We start from the raw sequence: 13,428 nt of genomic DNA, 5'->3' as shown, positions 1-13,428 counted from the left end.
AAGAACGGACAGGGAGAATTCTAGTGTAGCAATATCAAAAAGGGCTTTTGGAGAGACTCTGTATTTGAGTACTTTAGGTTGTGGAACAGTGATGAAACTACATTGCCTTTACCTTTGTTTCCTATTTTTTGTTATAACTATGTTGTTGAACCTAGGGAGAGCTGTAGTTTATTGGTTGAGTCAGAAACCATGTTGGGTCTTGGACAAAAGATTGTACTTGGTTATATATACTACTTTCTTTGCAAGCTGACTGAATTGCCTTGATGTGTTGATTACTGCAGTAGGCAGCTTTCTTGGTTACTTATTTTATGAGTGTTGGCTGATCACACTTTAAGCAGGCATTGTTCAACATTGCTTGTCACAGGATTACGGGACTTGAACTTTGATGTACAAGCTGTTATGCTGAGTCTAATCTTCTCAGCATGTATCCAAGCTTTTTGGGTGCTGACCGTCTGGAAACTTGCCTCACAGCTGAAGTTTGGTAAAAAGTGACTTCCCTAAATGTATTTGTATCTGCCAAAATATTTTTGGTTGGGTCCAGTATGCATCTGTTATGAGATTTCAGTTAGTTTGCCTGAAGTGTAACAATACTTGGCAGTTTGTCATAAATGACATGTTATTCATAAAGTAGACTACCTCTTATCTGGCCTGTCTTTAACCTGTCATCAAATTTCTGCCATAGTCCTAGCAAAAGACAACAGAGAAGAAAAGCACTTCCTCCTCCTCTGGACTAAATGACAGACATTTGAGTTTTAGACTTAATATTTATGAGAAAAATGCATACTGACACACATCCTGTTCTAGCTGATTTATAACCTGCAAATAGGTTCATAGGTTCATACTTGTTCTAGCTGATTTATAACCTGCAAATAGGTTCATAGGTTCATACTAGGCTATCTGCCCTAGGGCATTTATAAGCCTAGCCAGAGTGTGTCTGGCTTTCACCACCCCTTAGGATGAGAATACTATACCCATTAGTTTGCTGTGCCTCTGTCCAGCAGTGACACAGAGATGATTCCCTGGGTAAACCTATGATCTCCCATCCACTCATCAAGATTTCTCTTGAACAGAGTCAGTGAGGGGCTCTGCCTCACATGGACTGGGATTCTGTTCCATAGTGTAGGGAGTCTCTGGGTGATGAATCTGTCCCTCCAGCACGTCCTATTTATATCCGTGTTGAGGTTTAAGTCTCTTGCTCTCGTGGCTCTGGTGGATTTGGATTTTTTGAGGTGGAGCATGTCCATTAATTCCGGGTTGGACATGGCCTTGTATGTCAGGCACAGATCACCTCTGAGCAGACGGTATGCGACTGAATAGAGCTGGAGTTTCTTCAGTCGGGCAGCGTATGACATATGTTTGAGCCCCTTTATCCTTTTGGTGAGGAACTTTTGGGGTCTTTCCAACTGCTGCAGGTGTCGGGTAAGGTACATTCCGAATGGGGCGTTGTACTCAATCATTGGTCTGATAAGTGAAGAGTACAGGGGTACAATGACCTCTCCTGATCTGGATGTGAATCCCTTCATGATCAGGTTTGTTTGCTTTTTCTGATTAACCATTCGTTTATCCAGCCTAATGTCCTGTCCTAGCGAGACCGGATAAGAGGGCATCTACTGTATCTTTACTGTTGAATCTTTTTCATTGGCTTTTCATAGGTTCATAGGTAGGTACTAGGCTATCAGCCCTAGGGCCTATACAAGCATAGTCAAAAAGGTACCCTGGCTTTCGCCACCCAAGAAAATAAATTTCCTGTGCCCCATGTTGAGCAGAGGCACAGAGGTGATCCCGGGGTGAATTTCTATTTCCCATCCAGTCAAGATTTTTCTTGAGGAGTGCTAATGAGGAGCTTTGTTTGATATAGATAGGTAGTTTGTTCCAAGGTATGGGAAGTCTTTGGGACAGGAATCTATCCCTCCAGCATGTTCTGTTTATTGTGGTGACAAGGTTTAGGTCCCTAGAGCATGTAGCTCGGAGGGATTGGGATTTCTTTAAGTGGAGCATGTCCAAAAGCTCTGGGTTTGACATAGCTTTGTATGTTAGGCAGAGATCGCCTCTGAGTAGGCAATATGTGACGGAGTAAAGCTGGAGTTTTTTGAGATGGTCTGCATAGGGCATCTGTTTGAGGCCAGTAATCCTCTTTTTGAGGAATTTCTGTGGCCTTTCCGGTTGTAGATGTCTTGTGAGGTACATACCAAAAGGGGCATTTTACTCTATAATGGGTCTAATGAGTGACAAGTAGAGGGGGATAATGACCTCTTTTTTTTTCCTGGATGTGAAAACTTTTGTGATGATGTGCCACGTAGAAAGATTTCCTGACTACTGTGAAGATGTGATTATCAAAGGAGAGACTACTGTCCACCTGTGTCCCAAGGTCTCTTATCACACTTTCGGTGTTCAGTAGACTACCCACCTATGTGGTTGTTCATGGGTACAGAGTTTTTACTAAAGGGGATGACTGTGCACTTTTTGGCATTGAGCTTGAGGCCATGGCTTTGATACCAGGCATCTGTTTCAGTGAGACCCTTTTGTAGGATGTCCACATCGTTAGGAGTTTCAGTTCTGGCACCTAGTTTGCAGTCCTCTGCGAACTTCGTTATCGAAAGACCTTCTGTGTTAGCCTGTACTTCAGAAAAGTGGATACCAAACAGGAGAGGACCCAGGACTGAACCCTGTGGTCCTCCAGTTGTCACTGGTCTGAAGTCTGATTTGGAGTCGGCTGCTTTCACACCGTGGGTTTTGTCAGTGAGCCAATTGGCAACCCATCTTGTGACATAGGGACTTATACCTAGTTTAGTGAGTTTATAATTCCAGAGTGGGAGATGGTGTCAAAAGCCTTGGTGACATCTAGATAGGCTGTGTGAACCACCTTACCCTCATCTACGGCTTTGGTGACTGCTTCAAAGAAGTCAGTCAGGTTTAGGAGACATGATCTGCCTTTTACAAACCCGAAGTGGGTGGCGTCCAGAGTTTGGAGATTACCAATGTCTTTGTTTATAAGTTCCATGGCTTTGCAGACCAGGCTTGTTAGGCTAATGGGGCAGTCTGTGGTGGCTTCCCCTTTGTGGAATGGGATAATTGTCACTGTGCGCCATTCAGTGGGCACAAAGCCTGAGGTGAGGCTGTGATTGAACATGGTGCTTGGGTGGAGTGCCAGTTCATTCTGTAGCTCATGTAGATAGCAGGCTGGGATGTTGTCAGGTCCCATGGATGCTGTGTTCTTGGCTTTGGAGTGTGTGGTTTTTACCTGTGCAGCAGTGATTACAGGAACTTTGCATTCTTCTGGTATAGAGATGGGCCCTTTAGGGGGTGAGAGGGGTAAAGTTAGCACTGAACCTATCTGCCAGGATGTTAGCAGTATCAGTTGGCTCTGTATAATTAGTGCCATTGTGCTGTAACTCAGAGTAGATCTGAGTGTTGCCATTGAGATTCTTGACATAGCAATAGAATGCTTTGTGGTTGTCTTTAGAATCAATGGCGATTTTGTTTTCATAACTAGCTTTGGAAGATTTTATGAGGGATCTCAGCTTCTTACTGAGGCTGACCAGGGAGTTCCACCAGTCATGGGATTTTACATTCTTGCAACAGTTTTTCTTCTGTTGTAGTGTTTGTTTATGGCAGGGGACCACCAGATTGGCTTCCTCTTTTTTTGGAGGATATCATCTTGGTTCTGTTAGGGATAGCACGATCCATGCAATTGTGTAAGTGCTTATAAAGTGCATTTGTGTAGGATTCCGCAGTTGTACCTATATTGTCTGTCTGCATGGGTGTTGTGAAGTTTGCCACTTCTGTCTTAAGCATGAAGTTGGCTTTGGAGAAATTTTTTACAGTGGTTTCCCTAATGGGGAGTGGGGGTGAAATATGGATGTCTAGGCTGATTAGCTTGTGGTCTGATCTGACCAACGTGGAATTGACCTCTGTGGAACACCAGTCGCCCATGTTGGTAATGACCAGGTCTAGGATATTGCTGCTCCTTGTACGGGTGTGGATAAGTTCATCCAAGGTGTTGGAATTTATGAATTCCAGAAAATGTTGAGCAAAAGGTTTGGTACATGAGTAGTTTTCCCAGTTAATGGTGGGGTATTTGAAATCACCCATTATTAGGTTGTTGGGTTGTACCCTAATATTTTTCAGTGCATCAAGAAATGGAGTGGGAATCCTGGGGCATGGTGGGGGATCTGTAGCATGTTACAATTTGGATTGCGGTCTTCCCCAGAGTTAGTTGCACTTATATAATCTCAGGTGCATTACGCTGAGCTACTAGCCTGGAGGTGTGGATATCCGTAATGTTTCCATTCCATTTGCCCAATTGGAGCTTATTTTGATTAGTTCTTTAAGCTGCATGCTTTGCAAGTGTGAGATATCTTTTTATGCAAAAATTCATGAAGGAAGTAGTGCTGCTTTTGCTTTAAAATGGTGCATGTCACAGATGTGGTCGGCATATCTGCAGTGCTATGATGTGTTCTGTAGAGGTACAGTGATATGGTTTGGCATATGGCTGGTGGTGTTAATGAAACTAATTTTATTTTTGAGTTATGTTTGGTTTTGAAAAACTGGTTTCCTCTGTGGCTGCAAAAAATATGTTGCGCTTCATCAGAAAACCTGAAGATATTGAGGTTACTTGGAGATATTATTTTTACTTATTTGATTCATCTCTAGGAAGAAGAACAGATAAACAAAGTCTCAATCAAGTCAAGGATTCCAAAAGACTGTAAGTTTTAAAATTAGCATTGTATTCTCAGTAATGACGAAGTAGCATGGAGTGATTTAAAAAACCTGGGTAAACTGTAGTTGCACAATTTGCGTTTAGCTTCTTTATTTTGACATTTTTCTTGTGACCCCTTTGTTACTCGAGTGCATATAATTTTCTGTGGTTTAGCTTTGACACTGAGGACAACACAGCTTTCAATTAGTTTTTTTTTCTTTATTTTTCTGTTGCCTAGGTAAATAAACCTTATAAATCCATTTCCACCATGGCTGGTTCTTCAAGTGCATTGTGAGGCTAGTTTGGACTAGTCAGTCGTCCACATAGTTTGGAGGTGGAAGAAAAGTAGATTACCTGTAAAAAGCCACGTACTTGGCATACTAACAAGTTGTCCACATGACAAGAGTAGAACTGAACCTTGGAGCTGTGAGGCAGAGATCTTAATCACCAAAGTAGGGGTTCCCCAGGACATAATTTAATTTCCTTCCTAATGTAGTTTTTGGAGGTTTTCTTTAATCATTCCACAAATCATCAGGTTTTCTTTGCAGTAGAAGCCAGGAAAGAAAGGACCTTTCAAACCCTGGATATGTATTTACAGTTCAGGAGTTATCTGGATGTGATGCACATGCTTAGGATGACATCTGTTCTTTTAATTTAAGTGGGGGCAAGGCTTACAGTTGTCAAGCAGGCAGTACTAAAATGGTCTGCCAGCTACATTGTTTCTCTGTCAGGCAGCTAACTTGTCTGTTATTACAAATCCAATGTTCACTCAGTACATTTGTCTAAAGGTGTGGCTTCCTCCATTGCTGTCTTTAAAAGGATCTCTATTTCAGACATGTTTCCTAGCCATTTGATCTTTGATGCACACTGTGAAGATAATGTGAAGGCTGCCAGCCTAGCTAGAATTTTGTAAATAATTCTGTCATTTGTAAATATTATTAAAATAAGCCACAGGCTTGTTCTCTTAAATGGAAGAAATTTGTGTTAAATGTTGAATGTGGAAAATGTAACAGTGCACTCTGCTGGAAGAAAGCTGCTAAGTCAATGATAAGTCAAGCCTGAGCCGTGATGTCTGAACCAGCAGATTTTTTCTATTGTTTTGAGACCAGAGTTAATTGGTAGATTTCACATATATAATGTCTTTAATTGCTCTGGTTTCCTGACCAGGTGCAAGATCAAAAGTATGTTAAACTCTGAGTTTGTTAGCCTGGGAAACCAGAGAAGTGTCAAGAATGGTGTAATGTGAAGCAGTACTGTGTTGTCAATTTAAGGACAGAGAGCATTTTTGATTTTGTCTAAAGCTGCCGACAACTCACTAGTACTCTGCTTTGCTCTATATGCAAGTTTATTTAGAACTGTGATTGCTCTTAGATGTAGATAGAAAATAGTAAGTTTAGTCTAGCTGTTTTCTGTATTGATGTTAGATCTATTCTACTGTATTATTTTAAGCATTTTCCTGTTATTTCTGAACTCTTGACTAGCAAGTATTGTCTTGTGTTTTTATTATTTAATCTGATGTTATTAATCATGTTTCCATTCATCACTGCTAGGTTCAGTTCTGAGCCCTTGGAACAGAGTCGGCCGATTACCAAGTTCGCGCCAGCCAAAAAAACTCTTGAGCTAAGTCTACCCAGAATGCCCTTCTCCCTGTTACCTCAGATCTCGTTTGCTGCATAGCTGTAAAGCCGCGTTTTAGCCGAGCTCTCAGCGAAGTAAACTCTTTTTTGATATTTGTGTAAAAAATTTTGGATATTCTCATATTTTACTAAAGCTTTAATATTTCTAGGGTCTCTTCTTCGATCTAAACATACATTCTCCACCCAACCCATTGTTACCATTGGTAAACTTAAGTACCATTGTTGGTATGGCCTTTTCCCTTACCCTTGTGGTATTTCTTCAATATTGCTTTCTCTTACCTAACTTGTTAGCTTTTTATCTCTATTCGGGTGTTTCCCTTTCTTTACATATACAATGTGTTGTAATATTGGTAATTTTCTTGTGTTTTTTTAATTGAGTGACTTCATTATTGTTGGATTATACAGTTAGTTGTGGTGTCCTTTCTGTTAAAATGTCACATAAGAAGTGTACCTTTAGCTTTAAGCATTGTACTTCTTGCCTAACAGTGACTTGCATGATGACTGTGTATACTGTCAAGTTATCGTTGGAGTATAAATCTGCCACTTCGGCTCCGCCTTCCTCGGTTCTGACCATCTCAAAACCTTCGATACCAATGCCTGTATTGGCGCAGACCCTGCCTCTGGCACCGATCATAGATCTTACTATGCCTGTTTCGACTTCGGCACCTATAGCTACTTTGGCTCAGGGCACAACTTCGACTTCAGTTTCCATTTTGGAACCAACCGTTTCGGCCCAAAGTGCCACTTCTGCACCGAGCGTTGTACTGACCTCACTGGATCCTGACCCCTTTGCTTCCGGTCTCAAAACTAGAGACTTCGGTAGCAGCAGACATTGCAGCATGGACCAGGTACTTTCTCTTGGTAGACCCATTTCTGGGACAAGCATATAGCCCATTTCTCAAATGTCCTGACTCCCCATCTGGAGTATCCACTAGGTTCACCAGGAGCCTTTTAGAACACGATGTGGTGTGTCTTGTGGAAAAGCTGTTGGTAGCCAGGGGGATTCCACCACTTTCTAAAACCCATCCACCTGCTGGACTTGGGATGCCTTATCCACGGACACCATCTTGCACTCCTTCGACCATCTCGGTTTCAAAACCTTCTGTTCCAACGTCCTTCTTGGAACGCACCACCTCAGCGCCTATGGTGCACCTCTCTCTGGCTCTGAGTTTGTCCCTTTGGTCTTCGGTTCCCACCGAGCCAGTCCTTCCTCAGTCTGGGAATTGGGGGACTGGCGCATCAGCCTGGGGTACGGTGTCGACTTTCTCCTTGGTTCCCTTCTCAACGCCGATGGTTGCGTCCGTGCCGATCTTGCTTGAGGCTCCCACTTGGGGGCGGGTCTTTCAGAGTGGGATGTGATCTCGGTCCTGAGATTGTCTTTTTCATTTCCGGGCTCCCATCCTTCTTCGGTTGGGCCCCTCTTCCATGCAATGGAGGGGGCCCGTGCTTCTGGTAGCACTCCTATGATGTCGGAATTCCAGATGTTCTTCGTGTTTCACTGTTGCAGTCATTACATTTTTGTTATCTGCTAGCAGTAGCCCTCAGTCGGCCTGATTAACAAAGTCTTGGGTCCTGTGTCGGATGCTGTCCCTTCTTCCATTACGTCAGGGGTATAAAACATGCAGCTGATGCCATTACATCTGTCTTTCTTGCCATGCGGTGCCTGAAGCAGAAGCAGTTCACAAGTGCTGGACTCCTGTAGTTTTCGTTTTCGAGTTTCAGAACCAATGTCTTCAACTAAAGCTAAGTACCCCGTTGGGGAAACTTTTCATGATCCTTACCAATGTCAGTAAAAGTTAATAATTGCATTACTTGTGGAAAGCAAATACCTCAAAGATTTTCATTCGTACTGTATTCCCTGCCTGGGCCCTGACCACGACGTACCTTGCTGTCTGTTTTGTGCTTTATTTAATCAGTGCACTATACATCGTCTGTATATTTTCACTTCTAAATATTTTGGTTCTCTGTTTAATTATCCAGAAATGTCGGTTAGCCATCCGACTACTGGGATTCTGAAAAAGCGCAAAGATAAAGACAGAGACGGGCCCCCTAGGTCCAAAGCTGCCAACGACGCTTCTAAGCCAGTCAACAGTTTGCTGGTAGTCAGTGAGGCACTTTCGCAGCCCCTGATACCCACTAGTTCTGATTTGCAGGCCTCCCATTCGGAGTCCACTATGCCGCGCAATGCTTCAACTGTGGAACCTGTGGATGGGTCCAGAGCCACTGTGCAGGAACCGGCTTCTGAGGGTGTATTCAGGCCTACGGACTTGCATATTAAACTGACACCTCCTTCTTTATTTAGGCCTAAATCTCGAACCATGCCTAAGAAACCGACGCCCAGGCCGCATGCTCAGGCCTATATGCCTAAAAAACAAATAGGAATGGCTGAAGATCATACAACTTTAATCGGGGGAAGCCAACCTCCCCCTTCTAAGAGATCTAGGACTGAAGTTGCTTATGAATCTTCTGACCAGGATTCTGATTTTTCTGATTCTTCTGATGATCTGGATTTGTCCTGATCTACTTATGAGGATTTTGATGCAGAGGACTCTATTCCCTCTGCTTCCCCTCCAGAGGATTTTTCTTTTGGTGAAACCTTACATACTCTAAGGGAGCATTTCCACTGGGAAAGCCAGGATTTCTCTTATTCAAAAAAGAGGCTTAGGGATTTCTTACTCCTGCCTCAGCATAGGCCTTTAGCTATACCTCCTGTACTAGACATCGTTGATGATGCCTTTTCGGAATCTAGTTTGGTCCCTGATTCTTTGCCTCCTGCTCCCAGAAAACCTGACAGATATTACAGGGTTCCTGATTCACACAAGTTTCTTTTTAAAAGTCCTATTGCGGATCCAGAGAATATTTCACAGGGACCCAAGGGCATTAAGGCTTCTACTGCTAAAAATCCTACCCCTTCTGATAGAGACTCCAGGGCGCTGGATAGATGGGGTAAGAAGGTTTACACTTCTGCAACCTTGGCCATTAGGGCTTTAAACTGCTAGTTTGATATGTTAAAGTATTAACATGTTATTGGGTTGCTTAAACAGAAAATGATGTTGATTCCTGACTGTGCTGAAAATAAAAAAATTACAGGATTTAATGCATTCTGCTGAACAGGTTGTTAAACATACCTTGCAATGTGGATTTCATTCATTAGAGGCCTGTTGCAGGGCTGCTGTTACTGGGTCTGTGCTCAGAAGGCATGCCTGGCTTAAGGAGCAATCTTTGCCTGATCATGTTAAAGCTAAACTGTTGGATGCTCCCTTAAATCAGGACTGCCTTTTTGGCAACAAAGCTGAGGAAGTTCTTAAAAAGATGGAAGATAAAGCTAAATCTTTGCAAACTGTTAAAGATTTCTTGCAAGTTCAGCCTCCTAGATTTAGTGTAGGCATTGACCCACTAAGAATTGGTTCTTTCCAGCCCCTTCCAGGCCTTCTCAAGCCAAACCCAGACACAGCAGAAACCCCAGATTTCAGTTCCAGGGGACACACAAGACTAAGCAGTGGGGGATTTCCGCACCCAAATCTGGGAGTAGTAAGACCCCCCCCCCATGGAAAACTGTCTCATTGACTTGCTTTTAAAACTTCCAAGCACTTCCCAACTTGGATGCTCCTTTAGGCGGAAAGATTGGTCTGCAGGCCAGAAACTGGGAACTCATTACCCAGGACAAATTGGTTTTAAATATAGTGTCCCAAGGATACAGATTTCACTTCCACACGTTACCAACACCAAGCAGGTGTCCAGATCTACCCCCAAATCAGTGGGCAGAGGCCCAAAATCAAGTTCTCTCTTAAGCATGGGGGCTATTCAGTTGGTACCAGAAGAGGAAAAGGGACAAGGTTTCCATTTGAGACTTTTCCTGGTACCCAAAAAAGGCAATACACGGCATCCTATCCTGGACCTTTCTACTCTAAACACCTTTCTGGTGATTCCAAAATTCAAAATGCTGACTCTTCACCAGTTGCTTCCTATGCTAGGCAGAGATGCATGGTTGGCAACACTAGACTTGAAGCATACCTGTGCATCCCTATCAGGGAGTCTTGCAGAAGATACCTACACTTCAAAGCAGGCTGCATGCACTATCAGTTCTCTGCACTGCCCTTTGGCTTATCTACTGCGCCCAGGGTATTCACAAAGTGCTGCAGTTATTGCATTTTGCAGGCAAAGAAATATTCAAATATACCCATACCTGGACGGTTGTCTAATTCAGGCAGAAATCCAGGACATACTTTTGAATCATTTGGCCTTTGTTCAAAAGGTGCTGACTTGTCTGGGGTACACCATAAATGAAAATAAATCACACCTGGTACCTTGTCAACAAATTATATTCCTGGGAGCAGGCTTGAATACAACTTCTCAGATGACTTTTCTCACACCAGAGAAATGGATTAATTTGACCACCTACTTCTAACAAGTGGCCACAAAAAAACAGCTATCTGCAAGGCAAATGCTGCAAGCCTTTGGGTTCATGGCCTCCTGCATTCTTCTAATTCCATATGTAAGGCTGCATATGAGGAAACTACAATGGTATCCCAAAAGCCTATGGTGTCAACATTCACAGGATCTAGAAGCAATGATTCCTGTCATACCTCACCTATGCCTAGAGTTCCTTTGGTGGGCAGAGGCCTGCCACCAAATCAGGGGACTACCATTCACACTACCCCCTGCCGCCCAAACCTTAACAGACGCATCAGACTATGCATGGGGGGGTTCACTTGGCAGGGAAGTGCATTCAGGGCAAATGGAACCAAAGTCAAATGCACCTGCACATAAATCAAAAAGAAATGTCAGCTGTACAGAATGCTCTGACAGCCTTCAAGGACCACATTCTAATGGTAAAGACGGACAACATCACTGTCATGTGGTACATAAGCAGGGGGGGGGGTACACATTCTTACCTCCTTTTTAGACTAGCCATGGCATTGTGGAACACAGCCTTGAGCTACCAAGTGCATCTACAAGCTCAATTCCTTCCAGGAAAACTAAATACACTGGCAGATGGGCTAAGCAGAAACCTCATGGACCCGCAATAGTGGAAACTGGAACCAAGGATTTTCAACATGTTGACAAGCATGTGGGGGAGCCCAGATATTGACCTGTTTGCCACCTCCCAGAACCATCAATTGGACAAATTTTGCACAAGGATTCCCCACAAGCTAGCTTGGAAAGTGGTTGCTCTATCCTTCAGCTGGAAAACCGTATCAGTTTATGCCTTTTCTCCTCTGCCTCTGCTCTCCAAGATACTACTAAAGATCAAACAGGACAAGCCAAGGACGATTTTAATTGCACCAGACTGGCCATGCCAACACTGGTACCCCCTTTTGCGCAGTGTCATGCTTGGCCCCATGGCACCTGCCTCAGACTCCTTCCCTGTTGTCTCAGCAGGAGAACCAGATTCTGCACCCTCAGCTGCAAACCCTGAACCTAGCAGCCTGACTAATTACCTAATCTCTCCTTTACCATCCCTCAGTAAATCAGTGATGGATATCATTTTAGAGGCAAGGAGGCCTAGTACTAGAAAATCTTATGCTGCAAAATGGAAAAGATTTTGTGCCTGGAGTCAATCTCAAGGGATGAGCGCAGCAGTGCCCAATTTACCTCAGATTCTACAGTACTTGACTGAGATGCTTCATAAAGGCTTGTCCTTTTCCTCCATCAAAATTCATGCCTCAGCCATTTCAGCTCATTACAGCAAAGTGCCTCGCCTTTTCTCTCACCCACTGCTCAAGCAGTTCCTCAGAGGGGCCAAAAATTTAAGGCCACCCAAGAGAGCTCCAACTCCAGGCTGGGACCTTAACTTTGTCTTGGAGAAACTCACTCTTCCTCCTTTTGAGCCAGCTGCTACCGCAAATTTAAAATTCCTTTCCTGGAAAACAGCTTTCCTTTTATAGCAATCACTTCTGCAAGAAGGGTATCTGAATTACAGGCCCTTATGGCAGTGGAGCCTTTCATCATCTTTCATGCGGACAGGGTGTACCTCAGAATCAATCCTTCTTTCATGCCCAAGGTGGTATCCAGTGTGGCTCTTAATCAGTCCATTCATTTGACTACCTTCTTTCCTAACCCACAGAACAAAGGGGAACGGATACTGCACTCATTAGATGTGCACAGACAACTTAGATTTTACTTGGACAGGACTAAACCTCAAAAGGAAATCTGAACAACTGCTGGTGGTATTTGCTACAGAGACAGAGGGGAAAGCTATTTCAAAGCAAACCATTTCAAAATGGATAGGCCACTGCATTCATTTCTGCTATAAGCACAATGGAAAACCTATCCCACAGGGCATCAGACCCCATTCAACCACGGCTGCATCTACCTCCACAGCTGTTCTCAGGGGCGTTACTACCAGGGACATCCTAGAAGCCGCTACCTGGAGTTCTGTACATACTTTCACCAAGCATTATCATTTGCCAATTTTCTCTAAAGCCAGAGCTGGCTTTGCCACTGCAGTCTTGCAGGGTCTTATAGCTGGTCCTAATTCTATTTAAATTCCTCCTCCCAACCTTAGCTTTGGGAATCTACCCAAATGTAATGACTGCAACAGTGAAACATGAAGAACATAGTACAGTTGTGTACACTTACCATAAGTGTAGATGTTAGAGTGTATTCACTGTTACAGTCCTGGTTACCCTCCCTCCAGCCCCCTAACCTCTTTTGGCTATACCTCTACTCTCCCTTACTGTGCTCAAAAAGCTTTTTGGTGTATTTACTTTTTTGTTGGAGGTATATCCTTGTAATTCTAGATTTAATTGCTTCCCATTAGGGGGGCACCTGACATCTGGGGCAAGAAAAACTGATATAATGGCATTGGCTGCATGTTTTATACCCCTGACGACCTGACGTCATGGAAGAAGGGACAGCATCTGACACAGGACCCAAGACTTTGTTAATCAGGCTGACTGAGGGCTACTGCAAGCAGGTAACCCAAATGTAATGACTGCAACAGTGAATACACTTGAACATCTACATTTATGGTAAGTGTACACAACTGAACTTTTTTGCCCCCTGAGCTGCAGCTGTCAGACCCCCCCCCCCCCGGGACACCGGGCAGAGAAGCTGCAGGGCACCCCTGTTCAGGGTACCTACTCTTCA

General features: G+C 43.6%; 1 protein-coding gene across 1 annotated transcript in view; it reads left to right on the top strand.

Moving 5' to 3' along the window:
* HACD3 (3-hydroxyacyl-CoA dehydratase 3) overlaps positions 1-13,428 on the top strand; it is a 1,036,541-nt gene that overhangs the window by 385,748 nt on the left and 637,365 nt on the right. The window contains exon 5 of the mRNA XM_044076349.1: positions 4,654-4,705. Coding sequence (XP_043932284.1) covers positions 4,654-4,705 — 52 coding nt within the window. The remainder of the gene's footprint in view (positions 1-4,653; positions 4,706-13,428) is intronic.

This window comes from Protopterus annectens, chromosome 7.part0 (assembly GCF_019279795.1).
Source record: "Protopterus annectens isolate FY-2018-M chromosome 7.part0, PAN1.0, whole genome shotgun sequence".
NCBI classification, from domain to species: Eukaryota; Metazoa; Chordata; order Ceratodontiformes; family Protopteridae; genus Protopterus; species Protopterus annectens.
Note: the sequence above shows the minus strand (reverse complement) of the source record. Positions and strands in the feature narration are given on the sequence as shown.